At 41.5% G+C, this 21,737-nt stretch overlaps 1 protein-coding gene across 2 annotated transcripts in view; it reads right to left on the bottom strand.

The window, feature by feature from the left end:
* DNAH6 (dynein axonemal heavy chain 6) overlaps positions 1-8,665 on the bottom strand; it is a 224,010-nt gene extending 215,345 nt beyond the window's left edge. Inside the window, exons 1-2 of one of the 2 annotated variants that reach the window (XM_001380022.5) lie at positions 8,237-8,665; positions 6,520-6,780 (exon numbers count right to left, since the gene is read on the bottom strand). In XM_001380022.5, coding sequence (XP_001380059.3) covers positions 6,520-6,774 — 255 coding nt within the window. In that variant the 5' untranslated portion in view covers positions 6,775-6,780; positions 8,237-8,665. The remainder of the gene's footprint in view (positions 1-6,519; positions 6,781-8,236) is intronic. The other variant, XM_016428162.2, reaches the window with a different exon arrangement.
* Between the last annotated feature and the right edge of the window lie 13,072 nt (positions 8,666-21,737).

Consider the following 21,737-nt stretch of genomic DNA (forward strand, 5'->3'; position numbering starts at 1 on the left):
AAAGGCTCACTGCACCGTATGATCCTCTTCTACATCACTAGCTGCTGCCAAGTACAGGGATAAACCAGGGTAGAAGAGTTGGCATGCACTCATTTCCCTACCAAATACTCCCATTTCCACTTTTTCCAGTCCTTCTTAAGTGCACAAGATTTGGAGTCAGAAGGGACTTCCTAATTTCATTTTACTGATGAAGAAACTAAGCCCTGTTTGGGGTTCAAATTTGACCTCAGACACTGCCTAACTGAACTCTGTGACCCTAGGTAAGTCACTTAACCCTAATTGCCTATTCTTTACCACCCTTCTGCCTTGGAACTAATATGCAGTACTGATTCCAAGCTAGAAGGTAAAGGTTTAAAAAAGAAACTCTCTTGGCTTACATGGTGTCTTCCTCATTAGAGAGTAAGCTCCTTGAGGGCAGGGATTGTCTTTTTTCTTTCTTTGTAACCCTAGCATTTTACACTGTGCTTGACACCTAGTAGCTACCTAACAAATATTTACTGATTGATGTATTAACTGCAAAATACTATGCTTTTATAATGAAGGGTGGAGGGGGAATTTGAAAAGGAAAGCCTAATAGTAAGACTTAGCTGAGAAGCTCCTGAAGGTTTTCTCTCCCTCCATCCCTTCCTTCCTTCATTCATTCTTTTTTCTCTTTCTTCCTTTCCTTTCACCTTCTTTCCTTTCTTCCCTCTTTCTTTCCTTCTTTCCTTTCACCTCCCTTCCTCTCTTCTTTCTCCCTTCTTCCCTCCTTCTCCTCCTCCCTCTCTTCTCCTCCCCTTTCCTTCCTTCCTTCCTTCCTTCCTTCCTTCCTTCCTTCCTTCCTTCCTTCCTTCCTTCCTTCCTTCCTTCCTTCCTTCCTTCCTTCCTTCCTTCCTTCCTTCCTTCCTTCCTCTACAAAATCCATATGTGGGGATTACCATAATTCCTTCCTTCCTCAATTTCTTCTTCCCTCCCTCCCTCCATTTCTTCTTCCCTCCCTTCCTTCTTTCTTCCTCCCTCCCTCCCTTCCTCTACAAAATCCATGTGTGGGGATTACCATAATTCCTTCTGCCCTCCATTTTTCTTCCCTCCCTCCCTTCTTCCTTCCACCCTCCCTCCCTCCCTTCCTCTATTTTTCTTCCCTCCCTAATTCCTTCCTTCCTTCCTTCCTTCCTTCCTTCCTTCTTTCCTTCCTTCCTTCCTTCCTTCCTTCCTTCCTTCCTTCCTTCCTTCCTTCCTTCCTTCCTTCCTTCCTTCCTTCCTTCCTTCCTTCCTTCCTTCCTTCCTTCCTTCCTTCCTTCCTTCCTTCCTTCCTCCCTTTCTCCCTCGCTGTTTTGTCTCACTATTTCATTCATTCTAGAAGTACAGTGCCCATTCACAAGGCATGACCTCACTGCTAGTGTGCATGGTATTGTTGACCTATTCCATTACTGACTTAGACTGGTTTGCCCTTTCTTAGGCAGTTTGGTTACTCCTTGTCCCTGGAGTTCACCATATTGGTGCCAGTCTTAGCATGAATACCCAGTGACAGCCCACTGAAGTTCAAACTCCTGAGCTCAAGAGAACCCCCAGCCTCAGCCTCCTCTATTATCAGAGATTAAAGGCATACCTGAGGAGTTTTAAAGGGCTAAATTTATACCTGTGAGGGAGTTGTGAGTGAGCTGCCCTGACTTTATCTCGTGTCTCAATTCTGTATCTAGTTTATGGGTCTAGTCCAATTTTTCTGTCATGTGAGAAAACTTTATTCAATTATTGGAATTGTGGGAAAATTATTTTGCGTAGAAAATTATTTCTACAAAATCCATATGTAGGGATTACCATAAGAGACATAGTTCAACCAGTCATTTTTTTGATGTTGTTAAATGTTTCCCATTTATATTTTAATATGGTTTGGGAGTTTAATCTGTACTCAGGAGTTTTGCTGGCTGCATGGGTAGTAGGTCCGACACCTCCGCACCACACTATAGCTGTGTGACCCTGGGCAAGTCATTAACATCTGCCTCAGTTTCTTCAACTACAAAATGATAAGAATAGCACCTACTTCAAATTGTAGTGTGGATAATATCTAGAAAATATTTGACATGGTGTCTGATTCCTAGTGTTTATGGTTGTTCAGTCATTTTTACTTGTGTCTGATTCTTCCTGACCTTAAGTAGGGGAGTATAAGCGAGGCTAAATTTTAAGAGATCTACCTCGGAGGAGGTCTATATTTCATGGTCTGAATAATGCCTTGCACTCCTATTTATTACTTTCCTCCCAAAACTCTCTGTAGAGGAAGGAAGAGAAAGGCATCTGCATTTATTAAATGCTTTCTGTTTTCCAGGTGCTATGCTAAAATTTTTATCATTATTATCTCATTTGAGGCTTATAATGACCTTGCAAGGAAGGGTTATTATGATTCCCACTTTACAACTGAGGAAACTGAGGCAGACAGCGGTTAAGTGATTTGCCCAGGGTCTCACTGCTATTACTTTCTGAGGTTCAATTCTGGAGTCTGGACCTATAGGTGGTACAGTGGATAGAGCACCAAGACTGGAATTAGGAAGACATGTTCATGAGTTCAAAACCAGTCTCAGACACTAGGGCAAGTCGCTCAATCCTGTTTGCCTCAGTTTCCTCATCTGTAAAATGAGTGGAAGAAGGAAACAGAAAACCATTCCAGTATATTTGGCAAGAAAACTCTGAAATGGGATCACAAAGAATCAGACAAGACTGAAAAATACTGAACTGTTACAAAATATCAATATTCCAAGTCCAGTATTTGATCCACGGCACCACCTAGCTGTAGTATTGATCAACAAGAAACTCATTTGAAAGTACTATTGCATCTGCTGCTATAATTCCTAGTGGAGTCACGACTGCCTTGCGGGGTCCCAGGGAACTTTTTTGATGTAAACAAGCATCTCATCTTCAATGCGGTTGGGAATCCCTGGGCCAGGGCACAGAGCAGATGAGGGGCAGTCAAGAGGGACAAGACTGGGAGGCTAGGTTGGCGCTCCATTGAGAACACTTAGAACCTTCTCCCCAGCCATGCTAGTGAAGAGTAGAAAATACTAGGTTTTATGGCACTCGTCATTCTAGGAAAGGGGTCACGTATTTTCCTGAGCGTGTTAACTTATCAGATGGATATCATGCTTGAGGGTTAGGGCTAGGGCTAAGGAAAACATACAGCTACCCAGAGTGCAACATGGAAAGGGAGACTAAAAGGGACATCGTTTCTGTTGTTATCATTGTTATTAGAAATACACCCACACCCACACCCACACCCACACCCACACCCACACACATGTATACTGGAACAGCTGGGTGGCTCAGTAGATTGAGAGCCAGACTTGGAGAGGGGAGGTCCTGGGTTCAAATCTGGCCTCACATATTTCGTAGCTGTGTGACCCTGGGCAAGCTGCTTAACTCCTATTGCCTAACCCTTACCACTCTTCTGCCTTGGAACCAATACACAGTATGATTCTAAGATGGAAGGTAAAGGGGAAGGAAGGAAGGAAGGAAGGAAGGAAGGAAGGAAGGAAGGAAGGAAGGAAGGAAGCAAGGAAGGAAGGAAGGAAGGAAGGAAGGAAGGAAGGAAGGAAGGAAGGAAGGAAGGATGGAAGGAAGGAAGGAAGGAAGGAAGGAAGGAAGGAAGGAAGGAAGGAAGGAAGGATGGAAGGAAGGAAGGAAGGAAGGACAGAAGGAAGGAAGGACAGAAGGAAGGAAGGAAGGAAGGAAGGAGGGAGGGAAGAAGGGAGGGAGAGAAGGGAGGGAGGGAGGAAGGAAGGAAGGAAGGAAGGACAGAAGGAAGGAAGGAAGGAGGGAGGGAAGAAGGGAGGGAGAGAAGGGAGGGAGGGAGGAAGGAAGGAAGTGAGGAAGGAAGGAAGGAAGGAAGGAAGGAAGGAAGGAAGGAAGGAAGGAAGGAAGGAAGGAAGGAAGGAAGGAAGGAAGGAAGGAAGGAAGGAAGGAAGGAAGGATTCTGCTCCCTGTGGCCCTGGGTATTTGCTTATTTTTTGACATGTTGGGTTGCATATGTTATGCTAGAAACTTGTGGTGGGCAGCAGCCCTTGGGTCTCCAGGAGAAACCCATCAATGTATTCCCTAAAGTTTGGTAGTTCGGTATTCCCCATGTCTCATTTGGACTCTTCCATGATGGTAGCTAGAATTCCATTAAGCTACAGGTGTGTGGATGCTGAGGCTGACACCCTTTCCCAGCTAGTCTGTACTCAGCTCAAACTGCTGAAGCTCATAAATTAATTTTGGAAAGTATGTTAAGCTTTCTTCTAACCTGCGTTATGTTTTGGAGACATCAGGCTGCCACGGAGCCAACAGAGAACTATGAAAAGTGCATTGATTGAGACAGCAAAGAAGCACTGTGGGTAGCATGCCAGCTTGGAGTCAGGAGAACTTGGGTTCAAATCTGGCTCTGTGACCCTGGGCAAGTCCTTTAACCCCGATTGCCTAGCCTTTACCATTCTTCTGCCTTAGAATTGATACTAAGACTGGGTAAGGGTTTTTTAAAAAGTACAGTGGTCTTTGTCAAAAGAATTGGCTTCAGATCTCAGCTCTTGACAATTAATATCTGTGTGACTTTGGGCAAGTAACTGATTTGCTCTGTCTTAGTTTCCACATCTGTAAAAAAATTAACAATTTCTATAACATATATAATTTTCTAAATATATAAATATATATATGTATATATAACATAAATTTGTATTTATATAAATATATAACATATATAATTTATTATACATAATGTACAATGTTTGATGTATATTTACATATGAATATACATTAATATAGTATACATTACTTAGTTAAATAATAGATATTTACTTTGATATATTATTTAGTTAAAATTTGCAAAGCACTTTAACGTGTTATCTCATTTGATCTTCACAAGTACTCTGTGAAATAGATGGTGTTACAAATCCAATTTTACATATTAAGAAACTGAGGCAGGCAGAGGTTAAATGACTTGCCTAGGTCACACAGCTGGCAAACAGTTGAGGGTGAATTCTCAAGTCTTCCTATCTCCAGGTCCAACAGCCTACCTACCCAATGGAAACAGAGAATCTTACCTATCTCACAGATTGGGAGTAGTGGTTACAAGGCCAGCCTCAAAGCCAGGAGGACCAACCTCTGATATGTAGTAGTTATATGACCTTGAGCAAGTCATTTGCTCAGTTTCTCAGTGTCCTGGACAATTGGCCTTTAGGTGCTGACCTGTATTGATAGAGGGAGTTTCCTCCTAGCATTTAGTGCTTAACACAGTGCCTGGTCCACAGAAGGTATTTAATAAATGCCAATCCCTAATTTTTGTCTTGTGGGGTTGTTATCAGGAAGGAGTTTTGTATGCCTTAAATGTATATAAATGTGTATCATTATTAAATTTATTATCTTTACCTGTATTCTAATATATTATTATTATATATATTATCTAATATATATATATTATTATGTCTAATTATCCTTAGAATTATTAATGGAGTGTCTCAAAAATCAGTAGAGTTTAAAACTAGAATAGTATATATAATTTTATTGTAATAATTATGTTAATATTAGATATTGATCAGTTTATTAAATAAGAAAATGATTTTTCTACTTTGTGTTGACATAATGTGAAATAGTCATCTTTCTATTCTATCAATATTTTAATATGCTAATATAATATATCCCGGCATGTTAGAATGCTATATGATATTTAAATATATGATATTTTATCATCGACTTTTGTTATTCTTATTGTATATGAAAGCACTCTAAAAGATCACAAAAGGTCAACCCAGAAGCTGAAAGCAGCCTCTAAGGTCAGCTGTTGTTTCATGGCTTGACCAGAATCCAAGAATTCATCAAGGTGGGGCCAGCCTTGGGGTGAGAAGCCTCTCCCTGCTCAGTTAGGCTGGAAAGCAAACAGTCTGTGGCTAGGATTGTGCTGGAAGCCTTTTTCAGCAAGCCTGGATCACCCGTCCCCCAACTCCCACCAGATGAGACATTAGATTAGTGCTCACATGACTCATTGTTCCGTCATTTTTCAGTTGTGTTTGGCATTTTATAATCCCATTTGGGGTTTTCTTGGCTGGATACTGGAGTGGTTTGCCATTTCCTTCTCTGGCTCATTTAACAGATGAAGAAACTGAGGCAAAGAGAGCTAAGGGACTTGCCTCAGATCACACAGCTGAGGACTCATTGGGACTCGTTATTAATACTTAGAGTTGTGAAGGAGAAGTCGAGCAAACCAAATGGTGCCCTAATGCCCCAAGGAGTCCTAGTGCCCTCTTTGTCCCATATCTGAGCTTGACAATCCTCCCTGAGCCTTCATCCTTCCTTTATCCACGTGCCTACCAGAAAAGAAGCCTTAGTTTTCCCTGGGACTCTCTCCCTCCCTGCTCTCACGAGCCTGGCGTCCAGAATGGCTCCATTACCCCAAATCTGAGTCCATTGCTTCCTCGATATCCAATGTCACGATCAGAGGCTCTTGAGCTGGTAGAGATTCCTAGAGCCAACTAGGAGCTCCTCATTCTACAAGGGAAGAAGCTGACACCCAACGAGACCTACCAGAGGTTCCAGCTTTATGGGCTGCTGTCGCTTTCGAGTCCGGTCTTGGGCTTTGGTATTGTGTACAAAGCTCAGGACTTTCATCTGCATAGAGGGATCTTTGGGGCCCACAAAGTTCAGTCTTTTCTGGAGGATGGGAGCCCCAATACTGGTTCTATTTGGAGCAGGCTGGCCTTCTTGCATCTCGATTGAGTCTTCCCTGTTTGAGCGATCTTGGGAATGTAAACGCTGTAAGCGGGCATTGCTTTGGGCCATCTTGATCTAGGAGAGGAGATAAAACAGGATTGAGCAAAGCTAAGACAGATCCCCACATTCTTCCCCAAACCCTTGAAAGTCAAACACAGACGCACTCCCAGAAATAGAAACAAATCCTTGATGGTCAAGTCAGACTTTTGGAGTGGGACGAGATCTTGGAGAAAGGAAGAAATCCAGGATTTGGAATCAGGGAACGTCCGTTCTGGCCACGGCTTGGCCCCTCGCTTGGATGGGTGGCTTTGGAGAAGTGCTTCCCTCTCGGGGTCTCAGACTTCCTCATACATAAAAATGGAGGACGTCTGAACTGGGTGGCCAGTTGGGTTTTTGCTAGGTGTTCACTCTTCACAGTTCTCATTCTAGCATAAACCACCTCATCGTTACAGATTCAGTTCAAGTCAAGTCGTCAGCAAGTATTTATCAAGTAGCCACTGGAGCAAAGTCCTCTGCTGATCATAAGGGCATAAAGAGAAAAGAACAAGCAGTGCTTGACCCTACAAGAGCTTACATCCTCCTGGAAGGGCTGGAATATTATTATTATAATTATTATAATTATTATTATTAGCATGCAATTTACAGATATTTTAAAATTTTATCCTCACAATAATCCCGGAAGGCAGGTGCTATTACTCTCCCTATTTTACAGATGAGGAAACTGAGGCAGACAAAGGTGAAATAATTTGGCCTAGGTCATACATCTGAGGCTGGATTTGAACTCTGGGCTTTTTGGATTCTAACCCAAAGCGCCATCCACCTTCAAACCTACACCCTCGCCCTCATGTAGGTGCAAGGGGCTTGAAGAACACAGCAGCTGTATGTTCTAGTGGCTAAAATCAGGACTTGAAGTTAAGATCTCCGATGGAATGCTACCTCTGACCCTGACTAGCAGTAAATTGTGGACAAACCTAGCAACTCACCTCAGTTTGGAAAAATCGAGATATTAATATCTTAGTACCTCCCAACCAGTTTCTATACGAAATCTATATAAATGTTCCATGTTTGTAGCAGGTAACAGTCAGACCTCAGGAAAGGGCTCAGTGCTTGAAGTGAGCCTTGAATGACGATTCTAAAGGACCACAGACCTAGAAGGGACTTTAGTGGCTTGACTAGTCCATCCCTGCTCATATCACAGATGGGGAAACTGTGTCTTATCCAGGTGAAGGAACTTGCCCAAGATCTCCAAATTAGCAAATGTCAGAAGCAGGATTTGAACCCAGGTCTTCTTGAGTTTACATCCAGCAGTCTCTCCACTTTGCAACTCTGTAGAGGGCATTCGATGCCCAGGGGAAAGCATGGAGGCAGAAGATGGACTGTTAGCTGCCTCTGATGGAGCAGAAAGGGCAAGAGCCTGGCCCCGGGACACACAGCAAAGGGTCTACCCGGTCTACTCCCTCACCCTTCTTCTTGCTTCCCCCTCCCCCAGCCTGAGTGCGCTTTGCGCCTTCCCGGCCCCTGCACCACTCACCGAGCCTTTCCGGGCGCGGGGCGCTCTCTCCTCTGGGCAATGTGAGCCCTGGCGGGGCGAGGGACTCGGGATGCTTGTCCGGAGAGGAGAAACTGACTGCGCGCCGGCCACAGTGTTTCCCGTTGCCTAGCTACCAGGGGCGCCGTGCCCGCCTCCGCGCCGCCTCGCGTTCTGTCAATCAGACGCGGCAGGACCCCCTGCTGTGAGAACGCAAAGGCATTCTGGTCCAGGGGTTGGAGCGCTGAGCTGGATTCCCGCCTCCTGCGCCTGTCCGTGAGGCCTCGGGCCAGTCCCTGGCCTGGGGGGGGGGGGGGGGGGCATTTAAGGGGGTGACCATCAGGTTGGAAAGATGGCAGTTGCTGGGGGTCCCCAGTGCTCCGCGATGCTCTCTTGGTGCGCCTGTGAATCGCTCCAATCGTTCTGGAAAGCGAATTGGAAACCACGCCCCTAAATCACGTGACGCAGCCTCCCACTACTAGACCAAAGAAGGCAAGAAGAGAGAGACAAGAGACAGAGACAGATTCATGGCCCTGGGTTCAAATGTGACCTCAAACACTTGCTAGACAAATCACTCCTGAGTGTGCCAAGAACCAGATTAAAATGTAACTGAGAAATATTTAACAAAATCAATAAACAGATACTAAAACATAGATGGAATTATATTTTAAAACCAAGTCAATAACTGGCTAAGTGGTACTGGTCTTGGAATCAGGAACACTCCTCTTTATGAGTTCAAATCCAGCCTCAGACATTTACTGGCTGTATGACCCTGGGTAAGTCACTTAACCTTGTTTGCCTCAGTTTCTCATCTGTAAAAATGAGCTGGAGAAGGAGATGGCAAACCATTCCAGCATCTTTGCCAAGAAAATTCCATCAGAAATTATAAAGAGTCAGACACAATTCAACAAGGACCTAGTTGTTAGGAGGACTGTTTTTTTTTTCTTTTTTCCATTAGAGGAGGTTGGGATGAGAGGGAGATAAAAAGTTAAATTTAAGAAATGGCTAAAGAGATAAAAATGCAGATTCAGAGGTATCTGGAGAGGAAACTTAATGGGCATTTCATGGTGCATAGCCCTGAGCCAGTTAATGTGTCCTTGGCATTGTGTGAATTAATGCAGAGTAGTGTGAACAGAACCAAAACAAATAAGTACAACATTGTAAAGAAAGACTCAAGAACTTTGAATGGAAAAATAGCCCAATCACACTTCCAGAAGACTCATGATGAAGCCTGTTTCCAGCTTTGGTGTAACAAGTACTATTTGGCTTAAAATTCAGGGAAATTCAGGTTCAAATCCTTTTTCAGATCTTATTTGTGTGACCTTGGGCAAGTCATTAAACACCTTTGAAACTCAGTTTCCCTACCTGTAAAATGAGCAAATGGTACTCCATGGCCTCAGAGATCCTTTCCATCTCTAAATCTATGATCCTATGGTTCCTTTCAAATCTGTGGTTCTGCAATACCAGTTATTTTTTTAACCCCTTACCTTCTCTTGTAGAATCAATAATGTATGTTGGTTCTAAGGCAGAAGAATAGTAAGGGCTAGGCAATGGGGGTTAAGTGACTTGCCCAGGGTCACACATGATGTCATAGTTCTTATGGCACCTGCCATCTGCCTTCCTAAAACTTGCCAGGGGGACATTGGTGTGATGACCTACAACCCAAGCTGAATTACTTTATGTCCTAATGTCCATGTTTGAATTTTTTTTGTTCCAAATTATATATTTTTAATAGACTCATGGACCCCAGGTTAAGAAAGCCTGAAATCAAGGCTCAATAAGCTCCTTTATAAGCACTTAAATTACCAAATGTGTATCAGGCACAAGCAAGTTTTTATTTCTCTCCATTAAAAAAATGAAGCAGATACAGCCTACAAAAGCCTGCAAACAAATACAGAAAACTGATGAAGTATCCTAGTATCTTCTCCCAGAAGGGGACTAAATGGATTTGCTATGGGGCCATCTAGAGATTCTAGTGAATCCCTCTGTTCCGTGACCCCCATATGTGACTATTATTGAGTGATCGATCAATTGCTATGTTCTTCTGACTGTTGGAAATAGCTCTCTGGCTATGGACAGTTATTGATATTAACCTTCTATATCTCCGGCATGAAGTTTCCTCAAGATCACAGATTTAGAGCTGGAAAGAGTTTCCATTGATTTTACAGATGAGGACACTGAGGCACAGAGAAGTTGTCAGTTGTCAAGGGTCACATAGCAAATATATAAGGTAGAATGTGAATCCAGGTTTTTGTAACTCCAAATCCAGTGTCCTACCTACACATGTTTTTATATTATATTATATTATATTATATTATATTATATTATATTATATTATATTATATTATATTATATTATATTATATTATATTATATTATATTATATTGTATTGTATTGTGTTGTGTTGTGTTGTGTTGTGTTGTGTTGTGTTGTGTTGTGTTGTGTTGTGTTGTGTTGTGTTGTGTTGTGTTGTGTTGTATTGTATTGTATTGTATTGTATTGTATTGTATTGTATTGTATTGTATTGTATTGTATTGTATTGTATTATATTATATTATATTATATTATATTATATTATATTATATTATATTATATTATATCATATTATATTATATCATATCATATTATATCATATTAGATTATATTATTAGATTAGATTAGATTGTATTGTATTGTATTGTATTACATTACATTACATTACATTACATTACATTACATTACATTACATATTATATTCCATTCCATTCCATTCCATTATATTACATTACATTACATTGCATTACATTACATACATTACATTACATTGTATTGTATTGTATTATATATTATATATTATAGCATATCATATTATATTATATTACATTGTATTACATTGTATTGTATCGTATTGTAGCATATCATATCATATCATATATTACATTATATATTATTATATTATATATTATTGTATTATATTTGTCATATTGTATTATATTTTATGACATTGCATTATATTGTATTGTATTATATCATATCATATCATATTATGTTATATTATATTGTGTTATATTATGTTATATTACATTATATCATATTATGTTATGTTATGTTGTATTATAATATTTTTTTACCTCTAGGGGTTTCGCTGCACTACCGTACCCAGATGAAATGCCCTCTCTACCACCCACTGAAATCCTGGCCATCTTTAAGGCCCTGCTGAGTCTCTGTTCTCTTTATGTGGTTTCCTTGATGTCACCAGCTGGAAAGGAGTCCCTCCCATGAACTACCCAGTGAGAACATTTATGGTCTGTACCCCATGTGACCCTCTCTAATGAAATCTCTTTTCTCTGCATGTAGCAGGAAAAAAGGGAGCCTTTTCTGCCCTCCTGTGTTCCTTGGGGTCTAATATCTAACTGCTACCATCTTATCATTTCCACCATTCTAGGAAGAAACTCCTTGAGGGAAGGAGCCATGTTTTCTATGACTCCATTTCTTTGCTCCTTGCCTTTGCATTGGCTGTTCCAGATTCCCTCCCGCAGCCTTTTAGAATCCCTAAATTCCTTCAAAGTTCCACTCGAGACCTCTGTGCCCTCCTGGGCCTTGTTATCTGCCCCACAGCTTTACCCTGAAGACTTCTGGGTCTTTCCATCTCCCTGAGGCTAACGTCTCCTCTAGGTGTCCTATCTAGCTTCCTAACCAATCAATCAACGTTTATTAAGTGTCTTCTGTCTGGCAGGCACTATACTAAGCACACCGTTTCCTAGGAGCAAGAATGGTTGCCTTCTTCTATCTGTAGCCACAGTCGCTTGGCACATCATAAAGACTTAGGCGTTACTCTATTTCATGTGAAAGGCTGCAGAGTCAGACAGTGGCCTGCATTCAGCTAAGAAGGTTTTGCCCATCCGTGGAACTCTTGAGATGTGATTATATTGCTTCAAAGCACCATCTAGTGGTTCAGGACATGGAAATTGCAGGATTCCAGAGGACCTGGCTGTCAGACGTGAGTCCAGCCTCTACAATCTGCCTTTCGGTTCCAGACCACTGGCCAGTCCTTCATCCTTTGCTTGCAGATCTTCAATAAGGACCAGTGAGGCAGCCCGTTCCACTCTGGGACGCTTCTCATGTTTAGGAAGTTTTCCTTCTCTCAAGTCTATAGATCAGTCTCTAAGATGGCACCTAGTTCTGCCTTTGGAGCCCCCAAAGAATACATCTTCCAGGCCATGGCCCTTCTGACTCAAAACCAGGGAAGTCCATTGCTGCTTACGCCTGATTGTGAAAGGGGGTGAGCAGCAGAATTACAGGAGACTCAGCTGGGAATAGCCATGAAAAGATCACTCCCATCAGAGAACAGGACCAGCAAGAGCATCCCACTAACATCACCAAAGGCATCCAGGGTCCTGCAGCCCTGGGCTAGGCAGTGATCTTTTCACTGGTCTCCACCCAACCGCCAAAGCTTTATTATCAGGTTGGACTGCTTCACTCCCCTGCTTAAGAAATTCCAATGGCTCTCTCTTGGCTCCAGGATAAGATACAACCTCTTCAAGAGAGAATATCTCAGGGGTAGTTGGGTGGCTTCATGGATAGAGAGCCAGCCCTGGAAATGGGAGGTCCTGGCTTCAAATTTGGAACCAATACTCATATGGATTCTAAGACAGACAGACAGACAGAAAGCAAGTAAGCTAGAGACAGACAAACATAGAAAGAGACAGACAGAGGGGGAGAGAGAGAGAGAGAAAGGAAGAGGAAGAACGAGGGAGAGGGAGAGATAGAGACCAAGAGACAGAGAGACAGAGACAAAGAGACAGAGACAGAGACCAAGAGACAGAGAGAGACAGAGACAGAGAGAGACAGATAGAAACAGAGACAGAGACAGAGACCAAGAGACAGAGACCAAGAGACAGAGAGAGAGAGAGAGAGAGAGAGAGAGAGAGAGAGAGAGAGAGAGAGAGAGAGAGAAACAGAGACAGAGACAGAGACAGAGACAGAGAACTCTTCCCCAACCTCAAAACTCACTTCCTTCATTTCAGGGATGGGAAGTTATGGGTGTGGACTTCAAATTCTTCTATTTGGCATTTAAAGTCCTTCACAATATGAATCCAACGTTTCTTCCAGAATTATTACACATTCCTCTTCTTTATGTATAATTTGGTCCTGAAAAAATTCCCTACTTGATGGTTCCAGATGTAGAATGAGCCACCTCCCATTTCTATTTCTTTGCCATCATGCCTGGCATGCCCTCACTCATTTCTGCCTCTTAAAATCTCTGACTTCTTTCAAAACTCAGCTCAGGAAGGAAATAGATATTTATTGAGCACCTACTATAGGCCAGACACTATGCTAAGGGTTTTACAAATGTCTTATTTGATCATCGCAACAAGACTGGGAGATAGGATTATTATTATTATTCTCATTTTATAATAAAGGAAACTGAGGCACACAGAGGTGAGGGGACTTGCTCAAGTTTATGCAGCTAGTAACTAAGGGTCAGCTGGATGGTGAAGTGGAAAGAGTGCTGGATCTGAAATCAAGGAAACTCATCTTCCTGAGTTCAAATCTGGCCTCAGACACTTATTTACTAGCTGTATGACTCTGGGCAAGTCACTTAACCTTGTTTGCCTCCGTTTTCTGATCTGTCAAATGAACCAGAGAAGGAAATGGCTACCACAGTCTCTTTGCCAAGAAAATCCCAAATGGAGTCACAAAGAGTCAGACATGACTGAAACAACTGAACAACAACATCAAAATCCCAAAGACTTTGGGTGGCAAAGTTGGGGAAAACTGGTCTCTGACCAAAATGATAGTATCATCTCATCTGTGGCCTCCTAAAAGTTCATCTTGGAGGGACCATCCAATGTGCTAGAGATTATTCTCACTTTCTTTCAACATAGCCAGAGCCCCAGTAAGACATTTTGGTTGTTTACCTGTCATCTCTTAGTCCTACCTATCACACTAATTGATTAATTAGACTATGAATATTCACTAATTTATTATATTTCCTCCTATCATATAATTCTTTGATGATATTTTTACGGCTAGCCTTTTTCAGAGTTCTTTATTGCTTCCACATTGCAAACTTCTCATGATTTCTGGGTGCCTCTCTAGTGATCTCCTCTGTGTAATTTGTGTTTAATCCTTTAGATGCAGATATATTCCATGCCTCGTACCATTCTTCCATAAAAGAACATTGACAGAATGTTAGAATTTTTAAAAATTAGTCTGTGCTTTCATGGAAAATTTGGGTCCACAAAGGAGTTTTAACATTTTTTGAAAGCAATCTGGCTCACATTCCTCCTCCTCCTGGTCTACGCCATGCCTAACTTATGGCCCATTTCTACTCTGTCTTAGTTATAGCTACTAACAAGTTCTATCAGGTGTCTATCCAACTGCATGTTAAAATCTGGACAATAGAGATTTTTCATCCACTTGGTCTTTTCTGTGTGGATAGAAATGCCCTATTTCTTTGAATATTCCTTGTCTCTTCTAGGATTTTCTGCTTGTTCTGGGGTTTGATGCTACCAGCACCATGCTATCCACCAACAGGAGAAATGAGAGGATGTTCATATATGTTAGCCTCCATCCTTGAGATGAAGGTGAAACCTCTAGTGGAATGTATCTCTACTCTTCAGTTTGCCAGGGAGAATGGAGCCTCCTTGGAACAAACGAAAGAAGAGCTTCAAAGAAGAGATAAAGAACCCAAAGAAATAGAGGAGAATCTTAATCTGCTTCAAGATGCTGGAAAGTAGAAAAATGAGATCTAGTAGAGGAAAGAAGAAGAATTGAACATTTGGACAAAGTAATAGCTCTGAGTATTTCCCAAGAGTAGGGGGAAATTGGGAGCTTTTAGGAGAAAGCAGCTATTTCTCCTTCAAGAAATAATGGTGTGAATATCACCGGGAGGAAGCTAATTCCATAAGAGTCAAAGGAGGAAGAGAGACATGCTGGTAACTGATGATTCCCCATCAAGGCAACTTGTTACTGACCTTACAAAAACAATAGAAAGATTTCCCCAGGATATGGATTTAGGCCATGATAGATGCTTCATAAGCTTCATTAAATCAGATGGCCATTTGGGGCAGTTAGGTGGCTCAGTGGATAGAGATGGGAAGTCCTGGGTTCAAGTTTAGCCTCAAACCTTTCCTAGCTGGGTGACCCTGGGCAAGTCACTTAACCACTATTGTCTAATCCTTACTGTTCTTCTGCCTTGTAACCAATACTTAGTATTGGTTCTAAGATGGAAGGGTCATTTGTTTGTTTTTAAATCTGATGACCCTGACCTCCTTTTGATGTCATTCAGGTACCATCAATTCCTTGAGGTTAGGATTATTTTTTATTTTTGTCTGTATCCTCAGCACCCTTCTCAGAGCCCTGAGCATCGTAACATTTCAGAAATGTATGTAGAATTGGATTCATGGGGGATGACACTGACATGACATGACATACATGACATGACATGACACAGATGACAGTGACTAAAAAGGACCTGATGGTATCCCTACGAATTATGAAGTCCCAGACAAGTCCCAGAAGCCCTTAGGGACACAAGTGGTATTTTCATCATTGCTGCTTATCAAAGATAGCAAATTAAGGAAGGAATCGAAAGACTGAGGATGCAATTTGACTCCTCCTGGTTTGACTTATATATTGGGGAAAGGAAAACCTGTAATCCCTGCTGCCCTTGGCAAGGGCATACAACAGACTTCTCCAGGCCTGACCAACAAAAAGAAAGATTAATAACAATTTAACGTAGAACATTCTTAGTGTCAAATGAGTTAGTGTCTGCTATCCTCTCACAGGCTGTATCCATTTAACTTTGGCCCACTGATCTAGCTGAAATATAAATGTTCTGTGTGACCCTGGACAAGTCACCTAACCCCAATCAACTAACCCTTACAGCTTTTCTGCCTTGGAACCAATACTTTGTATTGATTCTAAGACAGAAAGTAAGGGTTAAAAAACAAGTAATAAAAATTCAAATAATAGAATAAATATCCAAAGCATCACAGAGCATCTCTGAAACCAAGTTTTATCAACTATAATCATTTGGATGGATGGATGGATGGATGGACAGATGGATAGGTGAAAGGATGAATGGATAGATGGATGGATGGATGGATGGATGGATGGATGTTAGGAAATGGCTTTTCAGTTGCCTAGATTCTAAGGCACAGAATTAAAGAATACCATCAAAAAATATGATCAGAAAAAGAAAGTGGGCTTATCAGATGGAGAGAATGAGCTCATTTATAAATGATGAACAACTTGTGCGTTCTTCTGGTATCCAAGAGAATGCAAGAAAAATCCTCTAAACACTGGATGGACCCACGTGGGAAAAAATTGCACAGGATGGCTGGTGAAAGGTAATGGATAGATAGAGCAGAGCTTCAGACTTGAACCGGGATAGACAGAGTTGAAATGGAACCTTAGATATTTATTAGCTGTGTGACTCTAGGCAGGTCACTTAATCTCTCAGTCTCAGTGTCTTCATCCATATGATGGAGATAATAATAACATGTCCCTCCTAGGCTGTTGTAGGAATCAGGTGAGATAACATATGTAAAATGCTTTGTGAATCTCTCACTGAATAAATACTATGATGACAGCCATTCTTTCTCTCCCCATATAGTGACTCTGTACACACACACACACTTTCATGGCTCCCCACTGGCTTTCTCTTTTTAAATCACACTCTCTATCCAGCCTTTCATCTTTAGAATTCTGTATGCACACAATTCCACCAACAATGCATTAGTGTCCTCATTTTTCTTAACTGGGTATTTTATTTTCTTTTATATTGGTATTTTTGCCATGCAAAACACAATTCCATATTGGTCATTGTTGTAAGAGCAAACTAATACATAACAACCCCCCCCCAAAAAAACCCCACAATCATATTATGTGAAAGACGACTCCAACAGTCCTTTCTCTGGAGGTGGATAACATTCCCCATCATAAATCTTTCAGGATTGTCCCAGATCATTACATTGCTGAGAGTAGTCAAATTTTCACAAATAATCATCGTCCACTATTGCCATTACTGGGTACAATGTTCTCCCATAACTGGGTACTTTAAAGTAACAAATCAATTTAAATAAATTAAAATTAATTTTAAAAAACGTCAAAAACACAAAAATCATTAAAAAAAGAATTCCACATGCTGAGTGGTTAGTTTCCCCACCATATCTTTCATTGACACCAGTGATAAAAAGATATAGATTCTTACATTTTTAAAGTCATTTTCCTTATTTTTAGTTCCCAATTCTTTCCATCTCTTTCCCATTGAGAAGGGAAGCATTATGACAACCATTATACCCGGGAAGTCACGTAAAACATATTTTCATATTCACCATGTTGCAAGCAAAATAAAGAAAAAAAGAATAGCATTATTCTATACTCAGTTTATTATGGAGGTGGATAGCATTGGTCATTACACGCCCTTTGGAATTGTCTTGGGTCACTGTTTTGATCAGGATAGCCAAGTCTTTCACAGCTGCTCATCCCTCCAATATTGCCATCACTGTATGGTGTTCTCCTGGTTCTGCTCACTTCACTTGACATTCAGTTCATGTAAGTCTTCCCAGGTGTTTCTAAACCCAGCCCAACATTTCTATAAAGAAAAAAAAAGACTTAGGGCATCAAAAAAATGAATGAATAGACCTGGCCCCTTCACAGCAGCATCTTCAAACTCCAACAACTTGCATTCCTAGGCAAGAGTGAGCTGGCAATTAAAATCCAAGAACGTAGCCATCCAGGAGGAAGCCTTGTGAACTGAGAGGTAGAAAAGGATAACTTTCACATCATCACCATCATTATCAATGTAGTACTTTACAAATACCTCATGTGATCCTCACACCAACCCTGGGAGGTAAGTAATAGTATTAACAGCCATTTTGCAGATGAGGAAACTGAGGCAAACAGAGGGTCACACAGCTACTAAGTGCCTGAAGCAAGATTTGAACTCGGGTCCACCCTGACTCTAGATCTAGTGCCCTGTCCATAGGGCCCCTTAGCTGCTTTGTCAACTGCTTTCTAGCACATGTCTGTGAGTCATTTTAAACTACTTTTTTCAAAGAAATTCACCTTCTAGCAGATAGAGCAGGCAAAGCTCATTGATCATGCCAGCCATTTCTTCTTAGAATCAAACTGGCAACTTTTGAGGGTATGCTGTGGTTTTATACTAGGCTGGGCATTTTTTTCCTTTGATGTATGTCCCCCCAAATCCCCCCAAAAAAGTTCCCTTCAGTGCCAGTGATTTACGGTGGACAGTCCATTTGGAAATAAATTAACAGGCTGGAACATTAAGACAAATCTAAGAAGACAAAATTTAATTGTGACAAATTTCGGATTTAACAGACACAACTTTGCCAGTGGAAAATGGGGCAGGTAGGACTAAATAATTCTTGCAAAGAACCTAGAGGTTTTAGTGAGTTTGCCCAGAATGTTAACAACTTCAAGCTTTCTGTCATTTCTTTAAAGACTGGCTCTCCTGATCTCCCCCAGGCTGGCATAGTCATGGACTCAATTGCTCCATTTCCAACTTGAGCAAGTTAGATTTGCCCTTTCTTGGGCATTAAAGTGTTAAATAGCACAAAGCCTTTAACATGTCTTAGCTCAATCAAGCCTCTGAATATTCCTGTACATCGAGAGAAAAAGTTATTGTCCCATTTGACAGCTAAGAATGTTGAGGTCCTGGACATGTAAGATGTGAGGGCAGAGATTATTTCCCTTTTCTAGTTTTATTTCCAGCACTTAGTACAGTGTCTGGCACACAGTGGGCACCTAGAACATACTAGTTGAATGAATAATTAGGTAATTGCCTAGTAAAGTGAATGGATTATTTAGAGTCACATAGCTGATTAGTTTTAAAGTCAACCCAGGTTTCCAAACTCTAGGGAACAGAAAAGAGGCTATTTGAACCAGATCTTTCTCTATCTTTTTTTTAACCTTTACCTTCTGTTTTAAAATCAACACTAAGTATTGATTCCAAGGCAGAAGAGGGGTAAGGGCTTGGCAATGGGGGTTAAGTGACTTGCCCAGGGTCACCCGGCTAGGACCTCCCCTCTCTTGGCCTGGCTCTTATCTTCTGAGCCACCTGGCTGCCCCCTGAACCAGATCTTTCTTTATTTCTCAGGAACCCCCCAAATGATCATCTCTAAATCTCCTCCAACCAACGAGACCAGAAAAAAGATGGCAGGGTCATGTTTGCTTTCCTTGGCTGTAGTTGGCAAATGGTCCTTCTAAGCTTTCACAACTTTGTTCTTTAAAGACCTACATTTCTGTGGCTGCTTGATGGGACGGTAGCCACATCAAGCTGAAATGGGGCAGGCGAGAAAGGAGGGGAACCAGGTAATCATTAACTAGATCGCAAGATAAAGCGGCTCATTACCAGACTGGATCAGATCATGTTGGACTTTTTAGCCATGACCTTAGAAGCCATGGAGGCCACAGATGTCAAGCAAGACCCAGATTAGAAAATAATTCAGAAATATTTAGCAAACTAAATCAATAAATAGATAATAAAACATAGATGAGATTATATTTTACAACCGAGTCAATATCTGGCTAAGTGACACAGTAGACAGAGTGCTGGGCTTGGAATCAGGAAGACTCCTCTTCATGAGTTCAAGTCTAACCTCAGATAGTTACTAGCTGTATGACCCTGGGCAAGTCATTTCACACTGTTTGCCTCAGTTTACTCATCTGTAAAATGAGTTGGAGAAGGAAATGGCAAGTTACTACAGTATCTCTGCCAAGAAAACCCCAAATGGAGTCCCAAAGGATCAGCCACGACTAAACAAAGATTATTACTTACGGGTTGGTGGCCTCCATTTCTATTTGGTTTGGACACCACTGATCTAGCCCAGCTCTCTCATTTGACAACAGAGGGAGCTGAGACTTGAAGAAGTAAGCTGCCCAGAGGTCATCTAACTAATGGGCACTTGGCTCCCAGGCCAATGCTCTTTCCCCATGCATGTGGCTCTCCTGATTGGACATAACTCCCTTTTGGAGTCTCATGGGTACCTTCCTACAGTATTATCCCTAGTATTGTGGACAGAGGGCAGAACTTGGGCGCTTCTCAGTTGTGTGCCAATGAGCAAGGAATGTGCCCTTTCTGAACCTGGTTCCTCAGCTGTAAAATGGAGAAAACTGCATCTGTCTCACTGGATTGTAGTGAAGACTACAGAAAACAATACAGATAAAATGCTTTTCAAATCTTAAAGCCAACGTAAAAGGCACCTGTCAGAGCTCAGTGAAGCAGTAGCCTCCAATTATTATTAGCAGAGATTGTAGATAGATAGGACTGTAAAAATAATAATGGCAACTGGAAGGGCTTTGAGTAGATGCTTCCCTATGCCACCAGAGTGGAGGGAGTCTTGAGACACTGGAGAACCCAATGTTTTGGTAAATGTTTAACAACAGGCTCTCAAAAAAAAAAAAAGTCCTTAGGACATCCATTTGACTTGAAGCTGATACCTTCTGGGAAAGTCAAGTGACTTGCTAATATAAGTGAGATTGCCATGGAGCCCTTGATTCCAGAGCCAGCCTCTACCCACTCTACATTCTTCTACCCCCTTCTTTCTCCAATTCCTGCCAAAAGGGAAAGCAGAAAGTAAGAGCTGACAGAAGACTGGCTTCTCTGCTCTTCTCAGATCCAGAGTGTACTCTCTAGGCTAGAAATCATATTTTTCTGCTCCTTTAAATATTATTAGTCTAAGGGATGAGGTTTTCCGGTTTAAGCTAACTTAGGATCATTATTAGAGAGAATCAGGACTTTAAGCTTGATAACCAAGGCTGAACCTCTTTCCCACAAGTCTAAGTTCTTCAATAAGTATACATAGCACTTAGCCAAGAAAACTCATTCAAATCGGTAGCAAAATAGAATTCAGAGAAAGTATAATAGGAATATATATACCAGACAATACAGAGTGAAGGAGCTCTCTTGTTGGGAGCAAGGACATTCAATTCAACCAAGAGAGAGAATCCTAGATCTTACTCAAGAGGAAATTCCCCAAAGTTTCTAATGTAGCAAGTTATGTACAGGGAATAATGGAGACTGCCAATTGCTCTCATGTTTTCCCAGTCTTTTCCTTAACGACATGAAGTGGGACTGATGTCTTTCATTTTCTCTCTGAAAGCTGGAAGTGTCCCAAGTTCAGAGTCAGCCAAAGACCCAAAGACGACTCAAGAGCTCTTTTCTTTCTCCCTCTGCACAATTCTACGGTACCTGTCATGAAGGGTAGGGCATCAATCTCCACCAATGACAAGAGAGATGCATACCAAAAAGGCTTTGGGACAGGGCTTACATGCTAATTGCCTGAAGTCGAGAAAGGAATGGACAAAATGTTAATAATGTAGATTAAATTTAAAAGATGTGTCATGCATACATTTTTTGAGAGCCTCATTAACAAACACTGACTAGCACATCTGTGTGGCTTTTCCTGACCTGCTCTCTTCTCTGGGATTGTCCTGAAAAGGCACGGACTCTTGGGCAATCCTGTGTTTGGAATGGGGCCATCTGATTGGTTCA

This window comes from Monodelphis domestica, chromosome 1, assembly GCF_027887165.1.
Source record: "Monodelphis domestica isolate mMonDom1 chromosome 1, mMonDom1.pri, whole genome shotgun sequence".
NCBI lineage: Eukaryota > Metazoa > Chordata > Mammalia > Didelphimorphia > Didelphidae > Monodelphis > Monodelphis domestica.